At 37.0% G+C, this 25,938-nt stretch overlaps 1 protein-coding gene across 1 annotated transcript; it reads left to right on the top strand.

The window, feature by feature from the left end:
• The first annotated feature begins 23,061 nt into the window (after positions 1 to 23,061).
• LOC113291118 (trichohyalin-like) lies at positions 23,062 to 24,696 on the top strand. The gene is made up of 2 exons (XM_026540690.1): positions 23,062 to 23,898; positions 24,418 to 24,696. The coding sequence occupies exons 1-2, from the start codon at positions 23,062 to 23,064 to the stop codon at positions 24,694 to 24,696; spliced, it is 1,116 nt and encodes a 371-aa protein (XP_026396475.1).
• The last annotated feature ends 1,242 nt before the right edge of the window (positions 24,697 to 25,938 follow it).

Genomic DNA, 25,938 nt, shown 5'->3' with positions numbered 1-25,938 from the left:
TAGATAAATAAAGACGATAAAAACACGCCATCGCTTAAGCTTCCCTAAAGGTTGTTGACTATAATCTTGTCATGTCCTAGTGAATCAAATGGAAGCCGGTCAAGTACTACACAGTTAATCAGTGATGTACATAAAGGGAGGGAGAAAGGCCCTGTTGGTATCAAGAGAATTGGTGTTTATATACGTCTATTCTTACTTGATGTTTTCCCCATCCCCATAATGGCCGTAGGATACTGTAGTTAAGTCAGAACCGAGATATCCTAAAGGGAGAAAATCGTAAAAGAAAAATAAATAAAAAATCCCATAATTAAGTCTCCTGAATGTACTCCAGGATTCCACCATCTTTTAGTAGCTCTTCCAAATCACGAACGTTAATGGCTTCGTTATTAAGATACCCTTCTATCTTCTACGGTACAGTTAAAACAACGCGGAATCCTTATTCGTTCCATTAATCGAATCTTGGGAGAAATCTTCTTCGTTATTGCTCACATCGCCATTCTTCATAATATGTCCGATAATGTCTTATCTTTGATGTCTCTTTTAATATACGTTCCGATGGTGACAAATTTGAAGAACGTCTGCAACACATGAGATGATTTTTTTTCCTTCAAAACATCGGTGTAACGATCACCAGAACCTTAATGTGGATTTCAGGTACATAAATTGTTCTCCCCAAACCCGTGTACCTCTCATGGCAAACTAAATCAGAGAAAAAACGAAAAAACAAAATAACTTCATTAGATGAAACCCTAGGTCAAACAATAACTTAGAACAACAAACAGTAATTCAAGTCCGATAATGTCTTACCTTTAATGTCTCTTTTAATATACGTTCTGATGGTGACAAATCTGAAGAACGTCTGCAACACATGAGATGATTTTTTTTCAAAACGTTGGTGTAACGATCACTAGAATCTTAATGTGGATTTCAGGTACATAAATTGTTCTCCCCAAACCCGTGTACTTCTCATGGAAAACTAAATCAGAGAAAAAACGAAAAAACAAAATAACTTCATTAGATGAAACCCTAGGTCAAACAGTAACTTAGAACAACAAACAGTAATTCAAGTTCGATAATGTCTTACCTTTGATGTCTCTTTTAATATGCGTTCCTATGGTGACAAATCTGAAGAACGTCTGCAGCATATGAGATGATTTTTTTTCAAAACGTTGGTGTAACGATCATCAGAACCTTAATGTGGATTTCAGGTACATAAATTGTTCTCCCCAAACCCGTGTACTTCTCATGGCAAACTAATCAGAATAAAAACGAAAAAACAAAATAACTTCATTAGATGAAATCCTAGGTCAAACAGTAACTTAGAACAACAAATAGTAATTCAAGTCCCACCACCATAGGCCTTTGGGGATCAACAGAAAGGCATAATCATTGGAGGAAAATAATATTATAGCTTTGAATCCTAATCAATGTAGTGAAGCCCTATTGATACGAACAGAAGAATAATCATGAACAACGAAAGTCTTTTATAGATTTTCTTAGTATAGAATTAGGAGACAACTATATCTACGAAAACACAATTACTTCATGCATTAGGAAACCAAATTATTAAAGGTACTATGACTTTACGGAAACACAATTACTGCCTGCATTATGAAACCAAATTATTAAAGGGACTGTGACAATATCAGTAAACCCAGGACATCCGATGCTCTAAAATATCCCTCGTCCAACTCTCCATCCTATCCGCAAGATGACGAAATCGATGGTCAGATATATCCGAATAAACAGACAACACTTCTTTTTATAATATAGATATATACAAAACACGACTAGGGTTTTGCTCGACGAGAATGCATCAAGTCATGTCACTGACGCGTTTTGTCCCAAGGAGATTCAAGTCACGACCTATAACGAGCTAAGAAATGGTAACTAGGTCATAACACTTCAAGGATTTGAGCTCACTACAAGGAAACATGATCAACAGTTTAATAATACAAGGATTCCTTTCAAAATTCGGATTCATATATACTCTAGCGCAAAGACTCGATAGCAGGAAAAAATATGTAAGGACTTTTGGGGTACTCTCTAGAAAAAATATGTTCCCCTATGTTTCTAGTAAAACATATCAAAAGGACACCTCAAACGGAAAAACGAACTAGGAGATGTGGACCCGACACCAAAGTAAGTGCAATCTGAAAAACTCCTGAAATTTTATATGAGATTTCTGAAGTCAAAAGTATACATGGATTTGATTGGCCAAACAAACTCGGAATCGAGTCATTCTTTTTGCATTAGAAATCTTATCCTATTATATATCAAATATGGGTCCGGGGAATCAAATCGGAGTCTGCATGAAGAGTTTATATCCATCCTACATAAGTCTCTCAAAACTGGAGTTTTCTGACAAACACCCAAACCAAGAGTCTGAATTCAAATAGAACGTGTGAAAGAAGGATGAAACAATCTTCATACCTAGTGCACACCCAAAAGAGTTGGAAAGTAGTTATTTTTTCAATCCTAACTCAAAATTGAAGCCATCAAGCAAAAGGAAAAGGAATTAGAGCCAAAAGAGGAAATTAAAGGAATTTGGCTCAAATAAGGAAACCCAGGGTTTCCTTATTCCAAAACCTCTCCAAACCATGGCCAAGCCCCCACCACGTGCATGGATACTCTCTCAATACGTTTGGACATCACTCATTCTCTCAGAATTTCTCGGAAGCACCAAAGTCGAAGAGAATTAGGGTCGACAAAATAGCCCTAATTTCAAGAATTTGATAAAGAAAAGGATTTCTCCAAAAAAGAAAGGAGCCGAGCCTCTCTCACTCACATGACCGGATGTTATGGAAGAATATTAACCCTTTTCTCTGAACACCCTTCAGTAAAAACGAGCTCATAAGGTATTTTGATCAAAATATACCCTTATTCCACAATTTTGAGTATTTTCAAAGGAGGAGGCCCTAGCACAGCCAGAGACCAACTGAAAAAGAGGTGGGGTCTAATAACCACACCCAATATTTCGCTTAGCAATGTGTATGGACTAACTCCAATATACTTTCAAGAGAGTCAACTAGACAGTCAGACTCAATCTTAAGAAAAGTATATCAAAGAGTTATATCTCAATTTCTCAATTCAATCTGCAATCAAACAAATAAGAATTTGTGATCCCGATTGATTATAAGAAATAACTTGGACGATATCAAAAATTAATATCCAAGTGTTAATCAATTAATCAACAACCAAAGGTTGAATTAACAATTAATTGAACTTACACACTACCTGTGATATTTCAATTATATAAACAAATATAATGCAGAAAAGAAATAACACAGACACCAGAAGTTTTGTTAACGAGGAAACCGCAAATGCAAAAAAACCCCGGGACCTAGTCCAGATTTTAACACCACACTATATTAAGCCGCTACAGACACTAGCCTACTCCAAGTTGACTTCGGAGTGGAATGTAGTTGAGCCCAAACCAATCTCACACTGATCAAGGTACAATTACGCTCCTTACATCTCTGAATCCCAGCAATACTTTACGCACTTGATTCCCTTAGATGATCTCACCCACAACTAAGAGTTGCTACGACCCAAAGTCGAATACTTGATAAACCAATCTGTCTCACACAGAAAAGTATATTCAATAGATAAATCTGTCTCCCACAGATAAACCTATGAGTTTTGTTTTATTTTTTGATAAATCAAGGTAAACAGGAACCAATTGATACACCAGACTTATATTCCCGAAGAACAGCCTAGAAATATGAATCACCTCACAATAATCTTAATCGTATGGTAGCGAAACAAGATATTGTGGAATCACAAACGATGAGACGAAGATGTTTATGACTACTTTTTATCTTGCCTATCGGAGATTAAATCTCGAGCAAATCTTAGAGAAGATAGTACTCAATCACGATAGAAAACAGCAAGATCAGAACACGCAACTACAAAGAAAATAGTTGGGTCTGGCTTCAGAATCCCAATGAAGTCTTCAAGTCGTTAACCGACAGGGATTTGGAAAAACCTAAGGTTAAAGGAGAATCGACTCTAGTCGCAACTAGTATTACATAGGAGGTGTGGGGATTAGCTTTCCCAGTTTCTACAGTTCTCCCTTATATAATCTTCAAATTAGTTTGCAATCAATGTTACGTTGGTAACAAAGCATTCAATATTCACCGTTAGATGTAAACCTGATTAGACTCAAGGTAATATCTTTCAATTGTTAGATCGAACTTAGCTTCTAACACACAAATAAAAAGTGACTTCATTTAGATATGAGTAACCATACCTAAATGTGTACACCTTTGTTGGCTCAACAATAGTTAACTAAAGTTAGCCATATGAACACTTTCATATCAACCTTATTCATCTTAACCCTAACTAGTTCAAATGACTCAGACGAAACTAGTTATAGAGTTGTTCAATTGTTTATATTCTCATAAAAGTATACAAGACACAATTGAAGGAAAATTGATTTTCATTCGAATCAAGTCATGAGCATTATAGCCACGGTTTGCAAAAGATTGCATTCCTTATTATATAAATGTATTAGTTCATGAAAAAACCGATTTTAGAACTTAACTTACTCAAGTATGCATACAGGTACGCATTCCTAAGTAGCCAGACTAAGTTTGGGTTCGCCAGTATGCGAACGGGTACCTATACCACTCAATATAAACCAAACTCAATAGAAAATTCCGGAACTTGAACTTACGCCAGTATGCATACCGGTATGCATATTATAGTTCCCGGACTTTCATTAATCAACTAGTACGCATACAGGTATGCATACTATGGTTCCCGGACTTGCATTACACATATGCAAGTACGCATACTGTGCTTATAATCCAATCATGGTTAAGTGTTCTAAACTCTTATTTCAACCATTGAAACATTCTTGGAAGACGACAATAGCTGTCTCATACAAACTATTAGCTTCAATGCAATTTTCAAGTAATCCAATGATCAATACGAAACATTCTGAGTCTCCATCAAATGATTGTCTCACACAAATCATGTAAGATGTTACTAGGATATTTTCACATTATCATCTTTTGACTTTCGTCAAGAATATAAGGTGAACTTGGTTAAAGCGAAAGCTTACCAACACATATTTCTAGAAATATGTAAGCGCGTTAAACTCAACTCGAAATATCAAATGTGCATAATTGAAGTCTATATAGCCATACGACTTTTGTCTCAAATAGAAGATATAGTAGATAGACTTTTGAGTGATAGACGCGTTCAAGTCCCCACATAACTTTTGTTGATGAAGTTCCACAAGCCTCCCTTAGTATTTCTTCGTCTTCAATCGATGAATGCCGTGAATTCATGCTCAACTACACTTTCTATCATAATCCAAGACTTAGCTATAAGTATATTAGAAATCAAGAATTATATTTTTGGCAACTAAACTTGACAAATAAGCTTGAGATATCAACGCTTGCGAGTTCGACCGAGCAGTGCTCTAACAATCTCCCTCTTTGTCAATTTTAGTGACAAAACTATCAATACATATGGATTACAAAATAAACAAACTTTGTAGCTTCTCATCCAAATTCTTGATCTCCTTGGTTCTTCAACATTACTCGAAATATTCGTTACTTCCAAGTACTCCAGTGATTCTGAATGTGTTCAACTCAGCATCATAGTTGTTGAAAATCCATAGCTATAACAATGAGAAAACAATAACTCTCAATCATTGTTATACAGTGTCATAGTTTTATTACACAGCATCAAAGTCCCATTGTATCACAACTTTTACAATAATACTATGGTGATATGTATCACTCCCCCTTAGTCAATACTACATCTCACATGAAAACCACTCCTCCTTACATAATGATCCGTAAACCATATGTATTTGTAGTGTGAACTACACATTATTTCTCCACCTTTTTGTCAATAAAATTGGAAAAGGTATGAAAACTAGTGGGATCCTAATGAAATTTCCATAGAGATACTTCATGACCAGATGAGAACATATCAACTTTATTTCGATTATTTCACATAGCCGAAACTAGTGTATTCATCAAGGAGTTTATAAAGATACGATAAAACTCCTACAATATTCCACAGCCGCACTCCTCACAAAGATTTGGCAATTAAGCACAAGTTCAATTAAGAACTCTCCCCCATAAAATTTCATTCCCGAAAGAACAACAAGAGCAACCTTACTTTTACAAGAAAAGAAGGATTTCAAAGAATACTTTGATACCTAACAGAACTGTTATCTACGTAGAAACAAATGCGAAATTGGAACAACACTACACCAGCATTTTAAGCCTTGTTTGCCCAAGAGATGTGAATGAGTCCAGGGGAAAAAGGATAGAAAATTAATGAACCAAAACAACACCAATAGATTTCCGTAAGTGTTGAAACGTAGCAGTATCTAAAGGTTTGGTGAGAATATCAGCCAATTGTTGTTCCGAAGGCACAAATTCCATATTGATGATACCATTTTCATAGAGATCTCTAATAAAATGATACCTTATGTCAATGTGCTTAGTTCTTGAGTTCTCAACAGGATTCTTAGTGATGCGAATCGCACTTGAGTTATCACAAAAGATCTTCATTACACCAGTGTTATTCCATAATCAGCAAGAATTTGTTTCATCCAAGAAGTTGAGTACAACATGATCATGCAACAATGTATTCTGCTTCGTATGTAGACAGGGATTGTGAGTTTTGTTTCTTGCTATGCCATGCCACAAGATTCAACCTAACATAGTAAAATCCCCCTGAAGTACTCTTTCTGTCTTCTACACATCCTTCCCAATTTTCATCTGAATAGGCAGTAAGATGAGTGTTAATATCAAAAGTAGATGATAGACCATACCCGCTAGTATGTTTGATATATCACATAATCCTCTTCGCAGCTGCAAGATGAGATTCCTTTGGATTAGCCTGAAATCTAGCACAACAACCAGCACTAAAAGAAATATCAGATCTAGTATCTGTAAGATATAAAAGGCTTCCAATGATAGACCGATAAATCTTTTGATCCACATTTTCTCCTTTCATCTCGATGCAGTTTACCAGTAGTGGGCATAAGTGTCAGTTTTGGAGTTGACTTATCAAGACCGAACCTTGTCACAAGATCCTTAGCATATTATTCTTGAGATAAGTAGATTCCATCCTTATGTTGTTGAATCTGTAATCCTAAAAAGAACTTTTGAAAAGGCGAGGGTACCCAAATATACCTCAAGCTAAAATTTTTCCTACCTATAAGTCCTTTCTCAGAAAGTGATTGTCTATGGACTGAGTCGAGAAAATACAACTAATCGGTTTGAAAAAGCGGGGGTCTCACAACACCACCCAATATTTCGCTTAGCAATCTGTATGGACAAACTCGAATATACTTTTAAGAGAATCAACAAGACTCAATCAATCAAAAGTATATCAACGAGTTTATATCTCTCTTCTTGATTTGATTTACTCAAGCAAGTGCGAGTTCTAATCAAATACAAGGAACAACTTGGATGGTACCAAAGACCAATATCCAAGGATCAATAAATATCAATCAACAACCAAAGGTCGGATTTCCAATTGATTGATTCAAATGCACAATCTGTATTATTTCGATTTTAAACAAATATAATGCGGAAATATAAATAACACAGACACTAGAAATTTTGTTAACGAGGAAACCGCAAATGCAGAAAAACCCCGGGACCTAGTCCAGATTGAAAACACACTGTATTAAGCCGCTACAGACACTAGACTACTCCAAGCTAACTTCGGACTGCACTGTAGTTGAACCCAAATCAGTCTCCCATTGATCCAAGGTACAGTTGTAATCCCTACGCCTCTGATCCCAGCAGGATACTTCACACTTGATTCCCTTAGCTGATCTCACCCACAACTAAGAGTTTCTACGACCCAAAGTCGAAGACTTGATAATAAACAAATTTGTCTCATACACACAAATCTATTGAAGGATCAGTCTGTCTCCCACTGATAAACCCTAAAAGGTTTTGTTCCATGTTTTGATAATAATCAAGGTGAACAGGAGCCAATTGATAATCCGGTATTATATTCCTGAAGAACATCCTAGAGTTATCAATCACCTCACAACAATATTAATCGTATGGTAGCGAAACAAGATATTGCGGAATCACAAACAATGAGACGAAGATGTTTGTGATTACTTTTTATATCTTTCCTATCGGAGATATAAATCTCAAGACAATCAATATGATTGTATTCGTACGATAGAAGATGCAAGATCAGATCACATAACTACGGTAAAAGTAGTATCAATCTGGCTTCACAATCCGAATGAAGTCTTTAAGTCGTTAACCTGGTTTTAGAAGAAGAAAACCAAAGGAAAAAGGAGAACCGACTCTAGTATGCAAACTAGTATCGCACATGAGGTGTGGGGATTAGTTTTGCACAGGTTCTAGAGTTCCCCTTATATAGTCTTTCAAATCAGGGTTTTCAATTAGGTTGCCTTGGTAACAAAGCAATCAATATCCATCGTTAGATGGAAACTTGATTTAGATTCAAGCTAATATTTCTTCTCAACCGTTAGATCAAAAACTTAGCTTGTTACACACACTTGACAATGCACGCTTCTAGGTTTGTTAACTGTACCCAAACGTATGCACTTGTTGGTTCAACACTAGTTAACCAAATGGTTAGCCATATGAGCATTCCATATCAACCACGTTCTTCTTCACCATAACTAGTTCAAATGATTTCAAATGAACTAGTTAGAGAGTTGTTCAATTTCAAGGAAATATAATGTACTACACAAGACACAATTGAAGCAAAGATGATTTGATTCACTTGAATCGGTTCACGAACTTTTATAGCCACGCTTGCAAACTGTATTCCTTAGTCTTTTTAAGTTTAAGTTCAGAAATCATCTTCAGATATATAACCTTTTCAAGTTCGAAGACTAGGTTCGCGGACTTAAGTTACCGGGCAGAGTTTACAAACTCCAGCAGAAATTCTCAGGAATGAGAACTTCGCCAGTTCGCGTACTGGTTCGCGGACATAGTTTCATGCAAGTAGTTTGTCAACTCCAGTAGAAATTCTCGGGTTTGAGAACTTCGGCAGTTCGCGGACTGAGTTCGCGGACTTGGCTCACGCCATTCTTCCGGTTCTCTTGATCAACAAAGTTCGCAAACTTTGGTTCAAGGAATATGACTTATACATAAACGTGTTTCCACAACAATGCTTATGTCCACCAGTGGTTATGAAATCTAAACTCTTATTTTAATTATTGAAACATTCTTAGAGGACGTTATATAGTTGCTACACTATTTCTCGTCAAAGCAATTTTCAAGATGATTGAAATATATCATGACTTTCGTCACATGGTAAAGATAAACTTGGTTAAAGCGAAAAGCTTACCAACTCATATTTCGAGATATAGATAGGAGAGGTATACTCAGATAGAAATATCAAATGTGTATAATCAAAGTCTATATATATAGCATACGACTTCTTGTCTCAAAGAGTAGAAGATATAGTAGATAGAATTTTGAGTGATAGATAAGTTCAAGTCTTCACATAACTTTTTGTCGAGAAGTTTCACCGGTTCCTTGAGTAGTTCTTCTACTTGTATGATGAATCGCCATGAAGTCCTTGAGCTCAACTACACTTTCTATCCTAGTCCGAGACTTAGCTATAATAGACTAGAAATCAAGACTTATAGTTTTGATCACTAACATTGACAAACATGCTTGATATAGCAATGCATGCGAGTTCGTCCGAGCAATGCTCTAACAATCTCCCCCTTTGTCAACACCCGGGACCTAGTCTAGATTGAACACACATTGTACTAAGCCGCTACAGACACTAGCCTACTCCAAGCTAACTTCGAAATGGACTGTAGTTGAACCCCAATCGATCTCCCACTGATCCAAGGTACAGTTATGCTCCTACGCCTCGGATCCCAGCAGGATACTACGCACTTTAATCCCTTAGCTGATCTCACCCACAACTATGAGTTTCTACGACCCAAAATCGCAGGCTTTGATAATAAACAAATCTGTCTCACATATAAAAGTCTATCAAAGGATCAATCTGTATCCCACAGATAAACCCTAAAGGTTTTGTTCCGTCTTTTGATAATAATCAAGGTGAACAGGAACCAATCGATAATCCGGTCTTATATTCCCGAAGAACATCCTAGATTAATCAATCACCTCACAACAATCTTAATCGTATGGTAGCGAAACAAGATGTTGAAGAATCACAAACGAAGAGACGAGACGTTTGTGATTACTTTATATCTTGCCTATCGGAGATATCAATCTCAAGCCAATCAATCTGATTGTACTCGTACGATAGAAGATGCAATATCAGATTACACAACTACGATAAAAGTAGTATCGGTCTGGCTTCACAATCCCATTGAAGTCTTTAAGTCGCTAACCCTGTTTGAGAAAAGAAAACCAGAGGTTAAAGGAGAATCTACTCTAGTATGCAAACTAGTATCACATGTAAGGTGTGGGGATTAGTTTTGCACAATACTAGATGCCTCCTTTATATAGTCTTTCAAATCAGGGTTTTGCATTGGTCACAAAGAAAACAATATCCACAATTAGATGAAAACCTGATTTAGATTCAAGCTAATATTTCTCAACCGTTAGATCGAAAACTTAGATTATTACACACACTTGACAATGCACACTTCTAGGTTTGTTAACCGTACCCAAACGTATGCACTTGTTGGTTCAATAATTGTTAACCAAAAGGTTATCCATATGAGCATCTCATATCAACCATGTTCTTCTTCACCACAACTAGTTCAAATGAATCAAATGAACTAGTTAGAGAGTTGTTCAATTTCAAGGAAATCTCATGTACTACACAAGACACAATTGAAGCAAAGATGATTTGATTTTCTCGAATCGGTTCATGAACTTTATAGCCACGGTTTGCAAACTGCATTCCTTAGTATTTATAAGTTTAAGTTCAGAAATCATCTTCAGATATATAACCTTTCTCAAGTTCGCAGACTAGGTTCGCGGACTTAAGAAACCGGTAGAGTTTACAAACTCCAGCAGAAAATCTCGGAAAAGACCTTCCGCCGGTTTGCTGACTGGGTTCGCGAACTAGTCTAGTTTGTCAACTCCAGCAGAATTTCTCGGGGTGAGAAGTTCGACAGTTCGCGGACTGAGTTCGTGGACTTGGCTCACGCCATTCTCTGGTTTCTCTTGATCAACAAAGTTCGCAAACTTTGGTTCAAGAAATAAGACTTATACATAAATGTGTTTCCACAACAATGTTTATGTCCATCATTGGTTATGTAATCTAAACTCTCATTTCAATCATTGAAACATTCTTAGAGGACGTTATACAGTTGTTACACCATTTCTCATCAAAGCAATTTTCAAAGTGATTGAAACATATCATGAATTTCGTCACTAGGTAAAGATAAACTTGATTGAAGCGAAACGCTTACCAACACATATGTCGAGATATAGATAGGCGAGGTATACTCGGCTCGAAATACCAAATGTGTATAATCCAGTCTATATATATAGCATACGACTTCTTGTCTCAAAGAGTAGGAGATAGAGTAGATAGACTTTTGAGTGACAGATAAGTTCAAGTCTTCACATACCTTTTTGTCGAGAAGTTACACCGGTTCCTTGAGTAGTTCTTCTTCTTATATGATGAATCGCCATGAAGTCCTTGAGCTCAACTACACTTTCTATCCTAGTCCGAGACTTAGCTATAATAGACTAGAAATCAAGACTTATAGTTTTGATCAGTAACATTGACAAACATGCTTGAGATAGCAACGCATACGAGTTCGACCAAGCAATACTCTAAGATATTGGGTACTGAGATTCTAAACCTGCTGCGCGACGGTAATATTCAACAGTTATTCTAATATGTGTCGTTGCTAAGTTGAAATATGCCACGCGAAAAACTCGCATGTGAAAGAATCTCATAAAATAAGGGGACTTTTGGATCAGAATGGGGAATTGGAAGACCAGCAAGAAGTTGTCCCACTGAAACGATGATCTTTTGATCACTCCACTCCTCAAGAGAAAACCATTCAGGTCCAAGTTTGGATGAAGGTTTTGATCCAGCAAGGGCAGATAACGAAAAAACTCGTGCACCAAATTCTTTCTTCAATCTATCAAATGCCTGTTTGTTCTTCCAACCAGCTTCAGGCATTTTTAAGTATGGGAATGAAGAATAATCAAAGGATTATCAGAGATGATCAAGAAGATCAAGATTAAAATGGGAGAGAAATAACAGAAAAAGTACGGGAAGAAATCAGAGGGACAGTAGCAGAAAAATAGTTGCAAAGAGTAAAGAAAAATCCAACAGTAAAAAGAAGTATGAAGAAGAGAAAGAGTAAATAAGATATTTACTCTCGATTCCCGAGATATTCACTCATTAATGCGATGATTAAAAATGAATGGATAAGAAAAAGCGGTTGTAAAAGACGTGTCAGATCAAGAGTAGCCGAAAAGACACGCGTAAGTTCCCACGCTTAAATTAGGGGAATACGTCAACTGAAAAGAATATGAAAGGATGAGTGAGTGCGGCATTCTAAAAATTGGAGTTTCTCATATCTCTTCCTTTCCAAAGAAACAACATGAGAAGAGGCAAAAAGTAGATACTAAATACCCCACATCTATTATGTGTGCGAAATTACGGTTCGATGAACAAGCGAAAGTTATCGCGTATAGTATATTTAATATGACGCACCATATGACGTCAGGAGAGTCACGAGTAAATTGGGATGATCGTGCGAAGCTACAGAGTACGTGCGAGAAAAGTCAAAGTAAGCGTGCGTTAACGACGCACGCCAAATCCGAAAATAAATTTTTTATTAGCTGTCGTCCACTATGTAAATCCCTATATAAAGGGACCGAACGACCTGGTAGAAGGAGAGATCTTTTTAAGAGTTTAGACTTAGAATTGAGGAGAGAGAAAGGTTGTTTGTTTTCCAAGTTAAAGTCTATCTCAAATCTTGTAACTAAGCTGAAAATTTTATGAATGAATGTATGAATTTTTGAATGATTACGTGAATTGATATTGAGATTTCATCAAGGATATGGTTGTAGGATTTCCTGCAACTAGATTCTTGATTCTTACTGCAACCATTGTTGAGATCACCATGCTAAACTGGGTTAACGTCATAAATTCAAATGTCGTCTCTATGGATACCCTTATTTGTAACTTTGATGTTGTGTGTCTGTATCAGTAAATATGGTTTTGGTTGGTGTTTAGTTTCTTGGCGATCTGGGAAAACGTGCATGAGAACGTAGTACTCACAAAAACACTAACTAGCTACGAAGGACCAACTTCAGAAACATCCTCTGCTTCGGTTGCATTTACAATTATGGTTTACAAGCACTTAACACTTGGTTCATGTTGCTGCTGGAAATAGTTGCGGCATCTTGGTGGTATATGCCTCTTACTGGATGCATGTCACTTAAGGGACTCAATTATATTAGATGTCAAGTGTCTTATCTGATTATCTCACTCGTCTAATCTTCTCATTGAGATAAAAATAAACGAGTAATGTTCATTCTCAAATATGACTAAGGGAGCTCAGTATCTAAGTCTTGAAAACGTTGATCAAACTGCACAAAATCAATATGCACGGTTCAAATTCTCGAACACTGATAGGACTTCAAGAGTCGAAGACAGGGGAAAACATGTCTTGTTCAGTCAAATTTCGTAGTCTTTACCGGAAAGAGAAACTGACTTGAGTACCCAAGCCGATAATAATAAATTATACACCCCATCCGCTGACCATCATAACTTGGCAAGCCCATTACTAGAACACAAAATTGGTTAAAAAGACCAAAATCAATAATTTCTGGGTGAAAAAGACATCAAGATTTTGATTTGTTTAAATGGACAAAAATGTAAAAATAGGCAGGATGTAAACAGTTTCATCCTACCCTTTTTCAAATATTTTTTCTTATTTTTAATTTACATCAAGATGCATCCAGTTTTATCCTCGCTATTTTTTAAGTTTTAGCCAGGATGAATCCAGTTTCATCCTTGCTATTTTTTTGGTGTCCATTTCACCCATACTAATTTTTACTCGTCCATTAGAACCATGTTTTAAAATATTTGGACAAATGACCCATTTCCCGTTACTAGAACATCATGAGGCGGAGACACAGGAGAGATCCTGGGATTGAGATCAACATATATATATATATATATATTTCTTTAATGTTCCGAGAGTACTCAATGAGGGTTTTCATTAGCGGATAAAAAACACCACAAAAATATTTAGACCAGTAAAACTCAATTCTAAAAATAGGTACCTGCAATTTTCGTGTTTGAAACGCTAAGCCGTGGTTTCCTTGGCAACAAGAAAAAATACCTTTCTTTCTCTACGCCATTCCCAACAGACGCAAGCTTGACTTGGGTTTATATGTCGAATGAAAAGGTAGTTGCTGCACTGAATAAAACAACCCAACCAACTGGCTCTTGAAAAATATCACAATTTGACTTCGAGAATTCTCATTATCCGCGGCTAGATTCTTATTTTGAAATACCAGTTGCTTTTCTCCGTCCTACCAGTCAGTTGCTTTTTTTCCCCTTAGGGATAAACTTAAGATGAAATTTGAAACCAGTACCGGGACTCTTATTTTCAGATGAGGTTTCCAGAATTTACTAGAAAGAACTTGCATCTGCGATATTATTTGGTAATGATCATGAATCAGGAACAGTTACAATCTTAGAGTCTGTAAATCCTGATGACATGGATTAAACTTGCATGTACCAATGCCAGCCATACTAGCTTGTACAGATGTGGACGGAAATAACATAACATAACGTACTGTACCAAGGGATACATACATATTGAATTACGAAAATGATTGGTATACCGTGGAGGATCTCCGGCGGCTGCACCGTGTGGGAGAGGAAAAAAAGATGGGCCCCACCTTTGGCCCACCCCCTGCATTCTTCTCTTTTTGCTTTATATATGTTCTTTGTGGACCTGCTTTCATGTTCAGACAATGGTACGAGAAAGCTTAATTTGACCAAACTTACTGAAGATATCACGAAAGTACTGGGGGTTGAAGAACAGATAAACACACCACCATTATATATGCTATCTAATGTCCCAGAAAGGGCGTTGTAAGGTCATCTCTAGGGAAAAAAGCGTAAAAACAAATCATTTATAAGTTAAATTGGAAGGTAGGAATGGCTAAATATTAGTCAAAAGCATATAAGAAGGCAAAGGCTAATCAATTGGTTTTATTCATTATTTATATGGAGAAGCTTACAAAGAAACTAGTACATTTCCATGCATTATAAACCAAAAATCTTCATCTATCAGTCGAACGAATGAATCTATATATGTTTGCGTGCATAGTGCATTGAGGAATGTCTTAACAGTAGCACCAGCAGACATGCTTCCCACCCCTAATCTTGCATTCTCCACCCCTGCAGCTTGAAATGCAGTAATCGTTACAGCGCACCATGTCATTTTTGTTGCTCAGATTACATTGACCAATGTGATTTGGTTGACAACATGCTGGCTTTGCAGTTGATGCCATAACGCTGTTAAAATCTGCATAACATATACGTTGCGGATTTACTAATATTAAACCATTAAGGCATGTCAGGAAATTGATAGTAAGAATTATCTGGAGCAATAATGCAATATGAAAAAAAAAAAAATTATGCGTAAACTTTCCAGTTAGTAATGTTGCGCTAGCTATCAGATATTCAGATTTATTTTTACCTGTGCAGAAAACCATGAACAGGACAAGGCAGGCAATAGCTGTTACTTTTCCACTGGCCATTTCAGAATGCGAAATTAAAATTTGAAGAGTAGTCTAAAAAGAATGCTGACTTTCTTGGAAGATTGTGGTTTTGGTGTGATGAGATTGATGTTCATGGCTCTCAATTTATAGAGGATCAAGAGATTATAACATGCATTCCTTGGGGGTCCAGATCGTCTGTGCCACTGCTTGTGTGTGCCTTATGTCCCATACCAATAGAAACACGCCACATCATTCCTCTCATTATGATGTGGCGTACCAGGATATGGCACAGACGATCTCGACCCGTACCAGGATATTTTGTAATCGAAGGAATTAATATGCGATTCATATTTCTTGTCTCTAAGAATATTTCTCATTAAACCATATATTGTTTGCTCTTAATTAAGGATACGAAAATTAATTTAAAGAGATAATTTCCTATATCCTCCATAAACTATGTTAACTATGACAGACTACTACTACGGTGTGTATGTATTTGAAATCTTTTTGGTCGTAGCATGATGGATCTAAACTCCATTGTTATTTAGAAAATAACAATTCAACATCAAAAGTGATCAAATACAAGCTTGATCAACTTCACGGAAATGAAAAGAATAGACTGGGATAGATCCGGATTAGTTAAAACCGGATTAGAGCTGGTATAAGTGGACAGCCGAAATCGAAAAGCTCGAATGTACTAGCACCATGCTTTCTTACGAGTTCCAGCTGTCGATTATCATGTTAGAAACACCTTACGGGTCCCAGATCAATTCAAACGATTTTGAAGTATGTAGAGGAACCAATTTAACTGAGGAACACGAAATATTTGACTGATAATTGTAGAATATATGTCCACGTAAAGTCCTATACGTCCATATATGTTGGATCCTGTATTAGAGTCCACTGTAATATGTATCCATATAACTCAATATAAATATATGTCTCAACAACCTAATAAGGTTAACTGAGAGCTTCCATAATTGTTCATGGTACCTAGAACCAGAACGATCTCTCAGAAACCCTAGCCTCAAATTTTTTTCTTCTTTTCTTCAAAATCCTAGCCTGCTCTTCGTTTCTTCTTTTCTTCTTCTTCTTCTGTTTCACCATGACAACAGTTTCAACTCAAGACTCATCTACCGTTCCAATTATGTCACACACCACAGGAACTCCAACTCTCGCTGCTTCTCAATCCATCAGCATTGGTTCTTTCATGACCTCATCGTTTCTTCCTTCTTCAACCAAAATCGTTCTCTTAGACAAAACCAATTTTCTTCTTTGGGAATCTCAAATAACACCCATTCTGAAATCTCACCGTCTCTTTAAGTATCTTGCTGATTCATATGAAATACCAGCTCCAGAAGTTGTTGATAACGTAACTGAAGAGAAGACCCCTAATCCAGCGTATGAAGAATGGGAAGTCATTGACCAAACCATCATGTCTTGGATCAACTGCTCTCTAACAGAACCTATGAAGTCTGAATGTGCTCGATGAGGTAATTCCCGTGCAGTATGGAAATATCTTCGCGCTACCTACGCTACTATCAATCCATCCAGAATTCTACAACTCAAGGCAAACTTATCAACCATTCAGAAAGGTAACTCTTCTATTTCTGAGTATATTATCAAGATCAAGGAAATCTCTGACTCGTTAGCTGCTGTTCTATAAACTGTGTCTGATCTTGAACTTGTCTCCACAACTTTACGTGGATTGGGAGCTGATTGGACAAGTATCTATACGACTGTTATTGCGAGAACCTGTCTACCAACCTTTACTGAACTTCATGCACTACTTCTTCATCATGAATCTCATCTGAAATACCTTCAGAGTCTTCAAAACCCTACATCTGATTTACACATCTCAAGTGCTCTCTTTGCTGGTTCACCATCTGTTGGTCGTGGTCAACCCTCCAATCGTGGTCGTGGCTCACCTAATGGTCGTGGTCGTGGCAACTGGAACAATAATGTTTGTCCAAATTGGAACGATAATGGTCGTGGCAACTGGAATAATGGTGGCCGGAACAATGGTTTTTCCAACAACAATTGGTCCAATACTCGTGGTCGTGGAAGCAATGGTAGTTCTCAATTCAGCAACAACCACTCTCCTAGCTCCTTTGGTCGTACATATGCTAATGGTCGTGGTTATAATGAGCCCTCAGTTCTTGGTCCACCACCTTCATCGTCTATTGTTTGTCAATGGTGCGGAAATCCTGGTCACGTAGCTTCAACCTGCCACCATCTCATGCAAGCTCAAACCATTGACTTACCTCAGGCATTCTTAGCAATGGAAGTGCAATCTATGCCATATGAAAATCATTGGTTTGCCGATACTACTGCCTCGGCACACATGACTTCAGATGTTTCTCAAATGTCGAATCGTGTCGACTACAATGATAATGCTAAAGTCCTTGTAGGCAATGGCAAGCTTTTGCCTATCACGGGGACTGGTGATATCACCATCAACTCTCCCTCATCTAAGATGTTATTAAAAAATACTCTTCATGTGCCTTCAATTGCCAAAAATTTAGTGTCTGTTGGACAACTCACTCGTGATTCTGACTGTGTTTTTGTCTTTGATAACTTTGGCACTCATGAGATTTTATTAATCAGAAAGAAAAGAAAAAGAAGAAAAGAGGAGGACAGCAAAGAAGAAATCTCAACTTCAGTTTTTATACCTCTGCGGATTTTGAATGCTTGGCACAAGATTCGACCCAGTTACTTCAAAGAGGAAAGACTGTTGGCTCACATTACTAATTCAGCTTTATACAGCAACACTCCAAGTAACTACATCGACCAAGCCTAAAGGATTTGTAGTTTAGGACTTGACCAGACGTCTTGAAGCTTTGAATCCTGAATCCATTCCTATTGTAGATGATTTTTTTTTTTGGGAAAATTGGGAAATTGCCCCAATATGGGATGCAATGTTGGAAAACTGCCCCAACGTTAAAAAAGGTTGGGAAAATGCCCCACTGTTAGAAAAGCCAGTTAAGTACACGCGTGTGAATTCAGACGTGCGGAAAAAGACCAACTTATCCAACAACGTTTGGATCATGCCACGTATGCTTATCATCTGACGGACCAAGAGGAGGACGAGACGCACGTGGAAGGCACGTGATATGCAGATAATTACTAAAACAGTATTATCTTTTCACGTTATGTCTTCTGTGTCCTTCCTCCCAGATTGCTCCACACTGCTGGTGTCGTTTCATCCGACCGTTGATATTTAACTTAACGATACCAGTTTGAATTCAGTTAAACAAGTTAAAAACTTGACCGATTAGATACGGAAGAAAAGGAAAAAAAAAGACAAGAGTAAGAAGAGTGAAACTAGTTCTTAGTTGATGAAATGAAATCAAAGAAAAAAATTGCCTAATACCATGATACTTATGTGCTCATTCTTACACGGAAAAAAAAATGTGCCCATACATAAGTAACCGATATTGAATCTGATTTTTAAAGAAATTGACATTCAGTCCAAATCCAATTTGACAAATTTGGGTTTCACCATGGAAAAATTTAGAGCTCTGGCATATCAACAACAGATAAAATGAACTAGACAACTAGTCATAAATTTATAGAATCAAAACCGATGAAAGAACTTTGCACAATGAGCACCAGCGGGACAATCAACTGAGGCAAGAACGAAATGAGTTTTTCCACCGTAGCGAATGCATGCTCATGTTAATTAAACATCATGATTTCCAGTTCACTATTATTATAAACAATAAATTACAAAAATAAAATAAAATAAACCCCCTAAATTTCATGAAGCCCTAAAATTATATTTCATTTCATTTACAAATTAACACAAAACAATTGGGTTTCATTTACTTGCTTTTTTTATCAACTGCAACTATGATCAAACTTCAAATTTCATCACTGCAACATTTTCTGGAGCTTTTAATCGTTATAAAGAGACGAATCTTCGTCACTAGCCTTTAATAATTTCCAGTTTAATCCAGATGAGATCGAAGTTGGAATGATTCACCTAATCTCCTACTCATTCTTTCTCTTCTCCGTATATATTTTGGATCTGAATGAAACGAAAAAGAAGAAATTTCTTCTCGATAATTTATGACAGAACATAAAATGTGGACCCGCTGATGGACAGGTGTCGCGTTAAAAGCTGGGTTTAAATAGTATTTCGGCACGTCACGCGTGCCTTTCACGTGCGTCGTGTCCTCCTCTTGGTCCGTCGGATGATAAACTTACGTGGCATGATCTAACGTCGCTGGGTATTTATGTCTTTTTCCTGCACGTGGGAATTCACACGCGTGTACTTAACTGGCTTTTCTAACAGTGGGGCATTTTCCCAACTTTTTTAACATTGGGGCAATTTTCCAACATTGCATCCCATATCGGGGCAATTTCCCAATTTTCCCTTTTTTTTTTCCCATTTTCATATTTCATTCTATTCTAGATGAAATTTTTTCATTTTCATAATTCATTCATTCTAGATGGTTGAATTATAGATAGGAAGAGGAGAGGAACGATCTGCTTGCAAGTGCGAGTGTTTTTTTAACAAGAATAATGTGGTGCAGACTCTCAAAAGTCAGTCCTCAGCATAGTTATAGTTATTCTATGTACAGTAGGTCTATCGATGATGCCAGATTGGCAGAACCATGGTTACATTCTGCAATTTGCCACGAAGGTTCCAGCTAGAGTATGCATTTACCTTGACATCGAATACACCCCTTTTCTGTATACTGATAGCATTCACTCCACCGGAGTATTTCAGATTCAAGTATCCAGAATATCGTTTGTAAACTGTACACATAATTAGTGTAGAATTTTAGCAGTTAGCAAGTAGATGGATTGTTCTAGGAGAAGCTCTCAATCATGTAGTACTAGTTGTACTGTTTTTTCATGACCAAAAAGATCTTGCTGTAACATTTTTGTCATTATTTCCGACTACGAAAAGATTTTTCTGGTTCAATTTAGAGTTTGTTACCGCCAAAAATTTAGCTCTGGATTGAGCAACAATCTAGTCTTAATTTATTTCTGTATCAGTATCAAACTGTTCAGCTATTTTTGAATCGCGACTTGTTCTCTCTCTTGGTAAGCTGTTCAGCATCCACTGACTTTCTAAATTTACTTTCTCTGGCTTTCATCAGCTCAATGAGTCTCAATTCACCAATGTCGTTGGGTACTTTAAAAGTACGTATCTGAGCAAGTAAAATTATCATTAGAATTCTCCCACATAAACTAGAAAGTATGCTATTCGACGGACTTCTTACAATCTCTAACACGAACATGGTCATTTAACAAAAGTTCTAGGCTTCTAGCTATACATGTGGTCTACATTATTATGAAAAACAACGACTTGTTTTTGAGGAAGATAGTTTAGAAAATTCGAAAACTAACAAAAGGTTGTCGTGTTTAGCATTACGACTTACATTTAACTAAGAACAAGGGTTAAATTTCACCATTCAATGTAATCCAACTATATTCAAACTTCATATCATCTTTAGAACTGTCTTCAAGTGGAAGGCATTAATGTCTTTGGAAAAGAACTAATAAATCACTAGTCCCTACAGCCTGTGACTACACTCAAGTGAAGAAAAGAGCTCGTATTAACTTGGAACCTCGTCCAACTTTTCATTTCGGAAAAGATGTATAGGAGTTATGAAGATTAAACAAAGCATTTACAAAAAAGCATAAAACTCAAAAATAGTTTGGTTGGTAATGGCCTTATTACCTTAAATCTTATTGGCTTAATAATCTCAATTACCAGGACATCACCATTATCCAACTTACGATCCATTGGAAATGCTTTCCATTCATATCAATGTTATCTTTCTAGCTTACCAGCCATGAGCTCACATTTGAAAGAGCCAGTGATTTAACAAAAAATGGGTTTCTAGACGTCAAACCGCTTTGAAAGCTCATGGCCCCCTTCAGTGCTCGGATCGTTCTGCTTTAGTAGGAACTCTTGTTAACCATCAGGGGTTAGCCGAGTTGGTCAGGAGCCTGACTATCAAATAGGACGTCAGCGGATGGAGTCTCCTCTCAAGAGTTTGGATATCCCATGAAATACTCCCCTTATGTAAAATCAAGTCTAGAGTTTAAGTTTTTAATGTATCCTTTCGTATTAAAGAAAAAGACAATTTGATATGTAGCTCTAATCATTTAAACGAATCTAATATCATTTTAGCTAGAAATTACACCTTGTTTCGTATCTTTTTCTCTTGAGGACCCGAGCCCTTGGTAGTAACTTGATTTTGAGGACGTGAAGAGCGTCTCATTAAATCAGAGCTCACAGGAGTTATCTTTGATTTCACTTGATTTTTCTACATTATTACAATGGTATTTATCCATATCAAACAAAGTGAAAGATTCATAAGCAGTCGAAAACTCACCCCAGAGTCTTGTTTTCTTTCTCATAACATCTAATAGACTGTTGGCCATTTTTAAAACACCCAATTCCATAAAACATCAACAAGAAATGGTTACGTAGGAGTGAAATATCGCACATTCCTTATCTATGCGAATTAGTGATGATCCAGTATGAGTGAAGATTATCGCTCATGGCTAAATTTAGATGACGTACCTGATGATGTCAGTAAAGTCACGAGTAAAGTGTGAAGACATGTGCGAAGTATAATGTATGCGAAGTTCAGATAGTGTACATGAGCGATTGTAACGCACAATAATTACGAAAATAAAGGATCTATTAGCTGTCATCCACTATGTTGTACCTTATATAAAGGGAAAGGTTGTCATGTAAAAGAAGAGATCTTTAGATTGTGTTAGATAAGGAATTAAGAGAGAGAAAGTTTGTTTGGAGAGCATGAAAAGTCTCTACATAACATTGTATGCAATTAGAAGTTTGAATGAATAAACAAACGATTTTCATTATGATTTCTTAGAATATTGTTTACATTCTTGTATGGATGTGGTTGTAGGATTTCCTGCAACTGCATTTTGGCGCTAGAAACAGCTTGATATACTGTGGTGGAGGACGACAAGAAAACAATTAAAAAGAATAATTTCAGAAAGTTCATACTCATTGTTCTGATTTTTTGTCCTTGTTAGAGCAGTCATTGTTTTAATTGAAACACGAAAACAAGAAATAGTGAGAAGAAGCAAGAGAATTGCGGGAAGGATAAGGAGTGAAATTGCAGAGTCATCTAGGATGGGAGAAAGAAATAATCAACCACAACCAGATCCTCGTCCAGATCAACGAGAACCTGTACAAGATAATGCTATTGATTATGACAGAGTGAGTGTCCATACTTCACAAACAGATTCAACTGAAGAGGCTGAACAAAGAACTGGAGCGGAAAGAGTCATACAAGGAAATGATGGAGATATGACGATTGCAGAACTTCGACAGAGGTTGGTTGAATAAAGAGGACAAGAAAATCAACAATGTGCGAATTTGATGCGTCAGAATAATGAGTTGAGAGAAGAGAATATAAGATTACAGGAGCGGAGATCGAGAAGTATGACTCGTTCAAGGTCAAAATCAAGTACATCAAGACGTAGTCAATCTAATCGAAGAGATGTCAGGCAGCAAACACGTTTGGATGATATTGTAAACAGTCAAGAAAATGATGATTTACCCGATCGACAAGATGAATATCGTATGGATCAACCACTAATAGATGATCGATATGTGCAACATGGTGAAGGACATCGAATACAAGAAGATAATGGACATAACAGGTATGAACAACGAATTGAACGACAACAAGGTGAAAAACATGATCCAGAACTAGGAAGGGTGATACTAAAGGGTATGCAAGAATTTAAAGATCAACGTGTGCGAGAGGCTGAGATAGAAATATATATGGCAGAACAGAATCACGCACAATATGAAAGAGAAAGACGCAGGAGGAGACGACAGGAAATTGAAGAAAGAGAATTTCAATATGCTGTACGCGAGAAAAATCGTGAGAATCGAATAAGAATACGCGAAGTTAATCGCACACTTCCAAACCAGATTGTGGAGGATGAAGAAGAACGGAGAAGAGCTAGGTGGCAAGAGACAGAGATGGTCAGAGATCGATACAATATAGTTGAAGAGGATGACAGAGAAAGACAGAAACGTCGGAGAGATGCTAAAGAAGAAAGGGAGTTGCAGGAGGCTATTCGTCAAAATAGACATGACAACAGCGTAATGCAAGCAAGATTAAAAAGACCTGTGCGACAGGATTTGGACCAAACTATGAGTGAAGAAATTCTTAAGGAAATGGAAGAATTAAGAGAAATGATGACTGTGCGAAGAAATGGTGGAAGGAGACAGTTAGAGGAAGCAATAGAAGAAGCTGGAAAAACACCTTTTGCAAGACAAATTCAAATCGCAGTAATACCACCTAAGTGCAATTTACCAGTATTCACTAGTATATTTGATGGAAGCACATGTGCAGCAAAACATATTAAGAATTACAGTCGATCTTTATTGCAATGGGAAGAGAATGATGCAGTGTTGTGTAAATATTTTCCGGCGAGTTTGACAGGAGAGGCTCTGCAATGGTTTGAAGGATTGCCAGTGGGAACTGTCAGATTATTTCATCATTTACAGAACGTCTTTTTGGGACAATATATCAGCAATAATATGTTAAGAACAGGTATTGAGACGACATTTGGGCTTCGCAGAAGGATTAATGAGAGTTTGCGTCATCTAACCACGCGTTGGAGAACTATGTGTAGTGAAATGGAAAGATGAGTAGATAAAATGAATATTATATTAGCCTTTGTCAATGCTCTTTTCCCTACATATTTATTATACACACAGATTTTCAGGATAAAAGAATCCATAACAATGTCAGAGCTGCGCGAATTTCAAGAGGAATACATAACACTTGAGGAGAAGCAGAGGGATATGGAATCTTACCCAGTTGCGATACCTAAGGAGAATAATGGGAATGCAAGTTTACTCCCAAGGATGACAAATGTTGTTGCGAGTACATCGCAGGGAAGTCAAGGAAAGAATATTACAGAGGTGGAAAAAAAGCTGGTAGCCATGGGTAGCGCAGATCAAGAAGAGTTCGAAAGAGAACACAAAGAAAAATAATTTCAAAATCGCGGAGGAAATAATAGGAATCAAAGAATGGATAATCCTCCAGAAGGATATGAAGGCCAACAACCATATTATAATAAAAAAACAAGGAACTGGGAAAGTGGTCTGGGAACAAATAAACTTGTCAAAATTGAACACTACAGTAGACAAAATTTGGGAAGCTATTGTATTAATGGAGGAAATTCCTGAGCCACATAATGTAGGAGATGAGTTACCACCAGGGAGAAGGAGCAAATAATTCTGTGTATATCACCGCTTTCATGGTCACACAACAAGTAACTGTAGAAATGTGAGGAAAATCATACTACGAATGATTGAGCAAGGAAAATTGGACCACTTCTTAGTACAACAGCCACATAACTTACTACCACCACCACCAGGAGGAAATACATATGGAGCATAGAAAGGAAAGAATACATATGTAATCGAAGTAGGTGCGAAGGCAAAGAACCTATATAATAATTCAATTGTACATTCATTCATGAATATAAAAGACTTTCATGACAATATCTTAAGTCGTCTGCACGCGAGAGATAATGATGGAAGAGAAATATTCAACCTTGCGAAGATATCACCATTAAAGGATTGGCAAAAACAGACAATTTCGTTCAGCGCGGAAGAAATACCAGGAGGAGGAGAACCACATGAATATCCACTAGTGGTGAGGTTAGGGATTAATCCGAAAGCAAAAGTAGAGGATGATAATGAATAAGAATCAAATACTTGGGCTATAAATAAAATACTCATAGATTCTGGAAGTTCGGTTGATATCCTCTTTTATCATACATACAATACTATGGGTGGAAGAGTTGACGAGTTAATTCCTTCAACTTATAGAATTTATGGCTTCAACGGCACTGCGAACAAGCCAAAAGGAGAAGTGACAATGCGAATTCCTCTACAGAGTCTATCAACAGAAATTACATTATGTGTTGTTGATGTTGAGTCACCTTATAATGCTATGATTTGAAGACCATGGCTTCATAGTATCTTGGGTGTGGCTTCGACATTCCACCAATGCATAAAGTTTCCATTACCCCAAGGTCTTGGCATAATAAGAAGAGACACAAAAGAAGGCAAAAATTGTTTGGAAACTGATGTTGACAAGTGCGAAGAGCGAGAATGCAAACGAAAAAATGGAAGACGCGTGCTAAAGATAGTCAAAGAAGTGAAAAGTTAATAGTAGATGTAGTGTCTAAAAGTGGAAAAATAGATAAGCAGGATGCTGATGCAAAT

This window comes from Papaver somniferum, chromosome 6, assembly GCF_003573695.1.
Source record: "Papaver somniferum cultivar HN1 chromosome 6, ASM357369v1, whole genome shotgun sequence".
Taxonomy (NCBI): Eukaryota; Viridiplantae; Streptophyta; class Magnoliopsida; order Ranunculales; family Papaveraceae; genus Papaver; species Papaver somniferum.
This window is presented reverse-complemented; position numbering and strand designations above follow the sequence as displayed.

What these genes read in the sequence shown, in the direction of transcription:
- LOC113291118 (XM_026540690.1), top strand. Translation starts at nt 23,062, where the DNA reads ATGCGTCAGAATAATGAGTTGAGAGAAGAGAATATAAGATTACAGGAG. An exon ending in AATTAAGAGAAATGATGACT is followed by an intron (nt 23,899 to 24,417) that starts GTGCGAAGAAAT and finishes TTATACACACAG; the next exon opens with ATTTTCAGGATAAAAGAATC.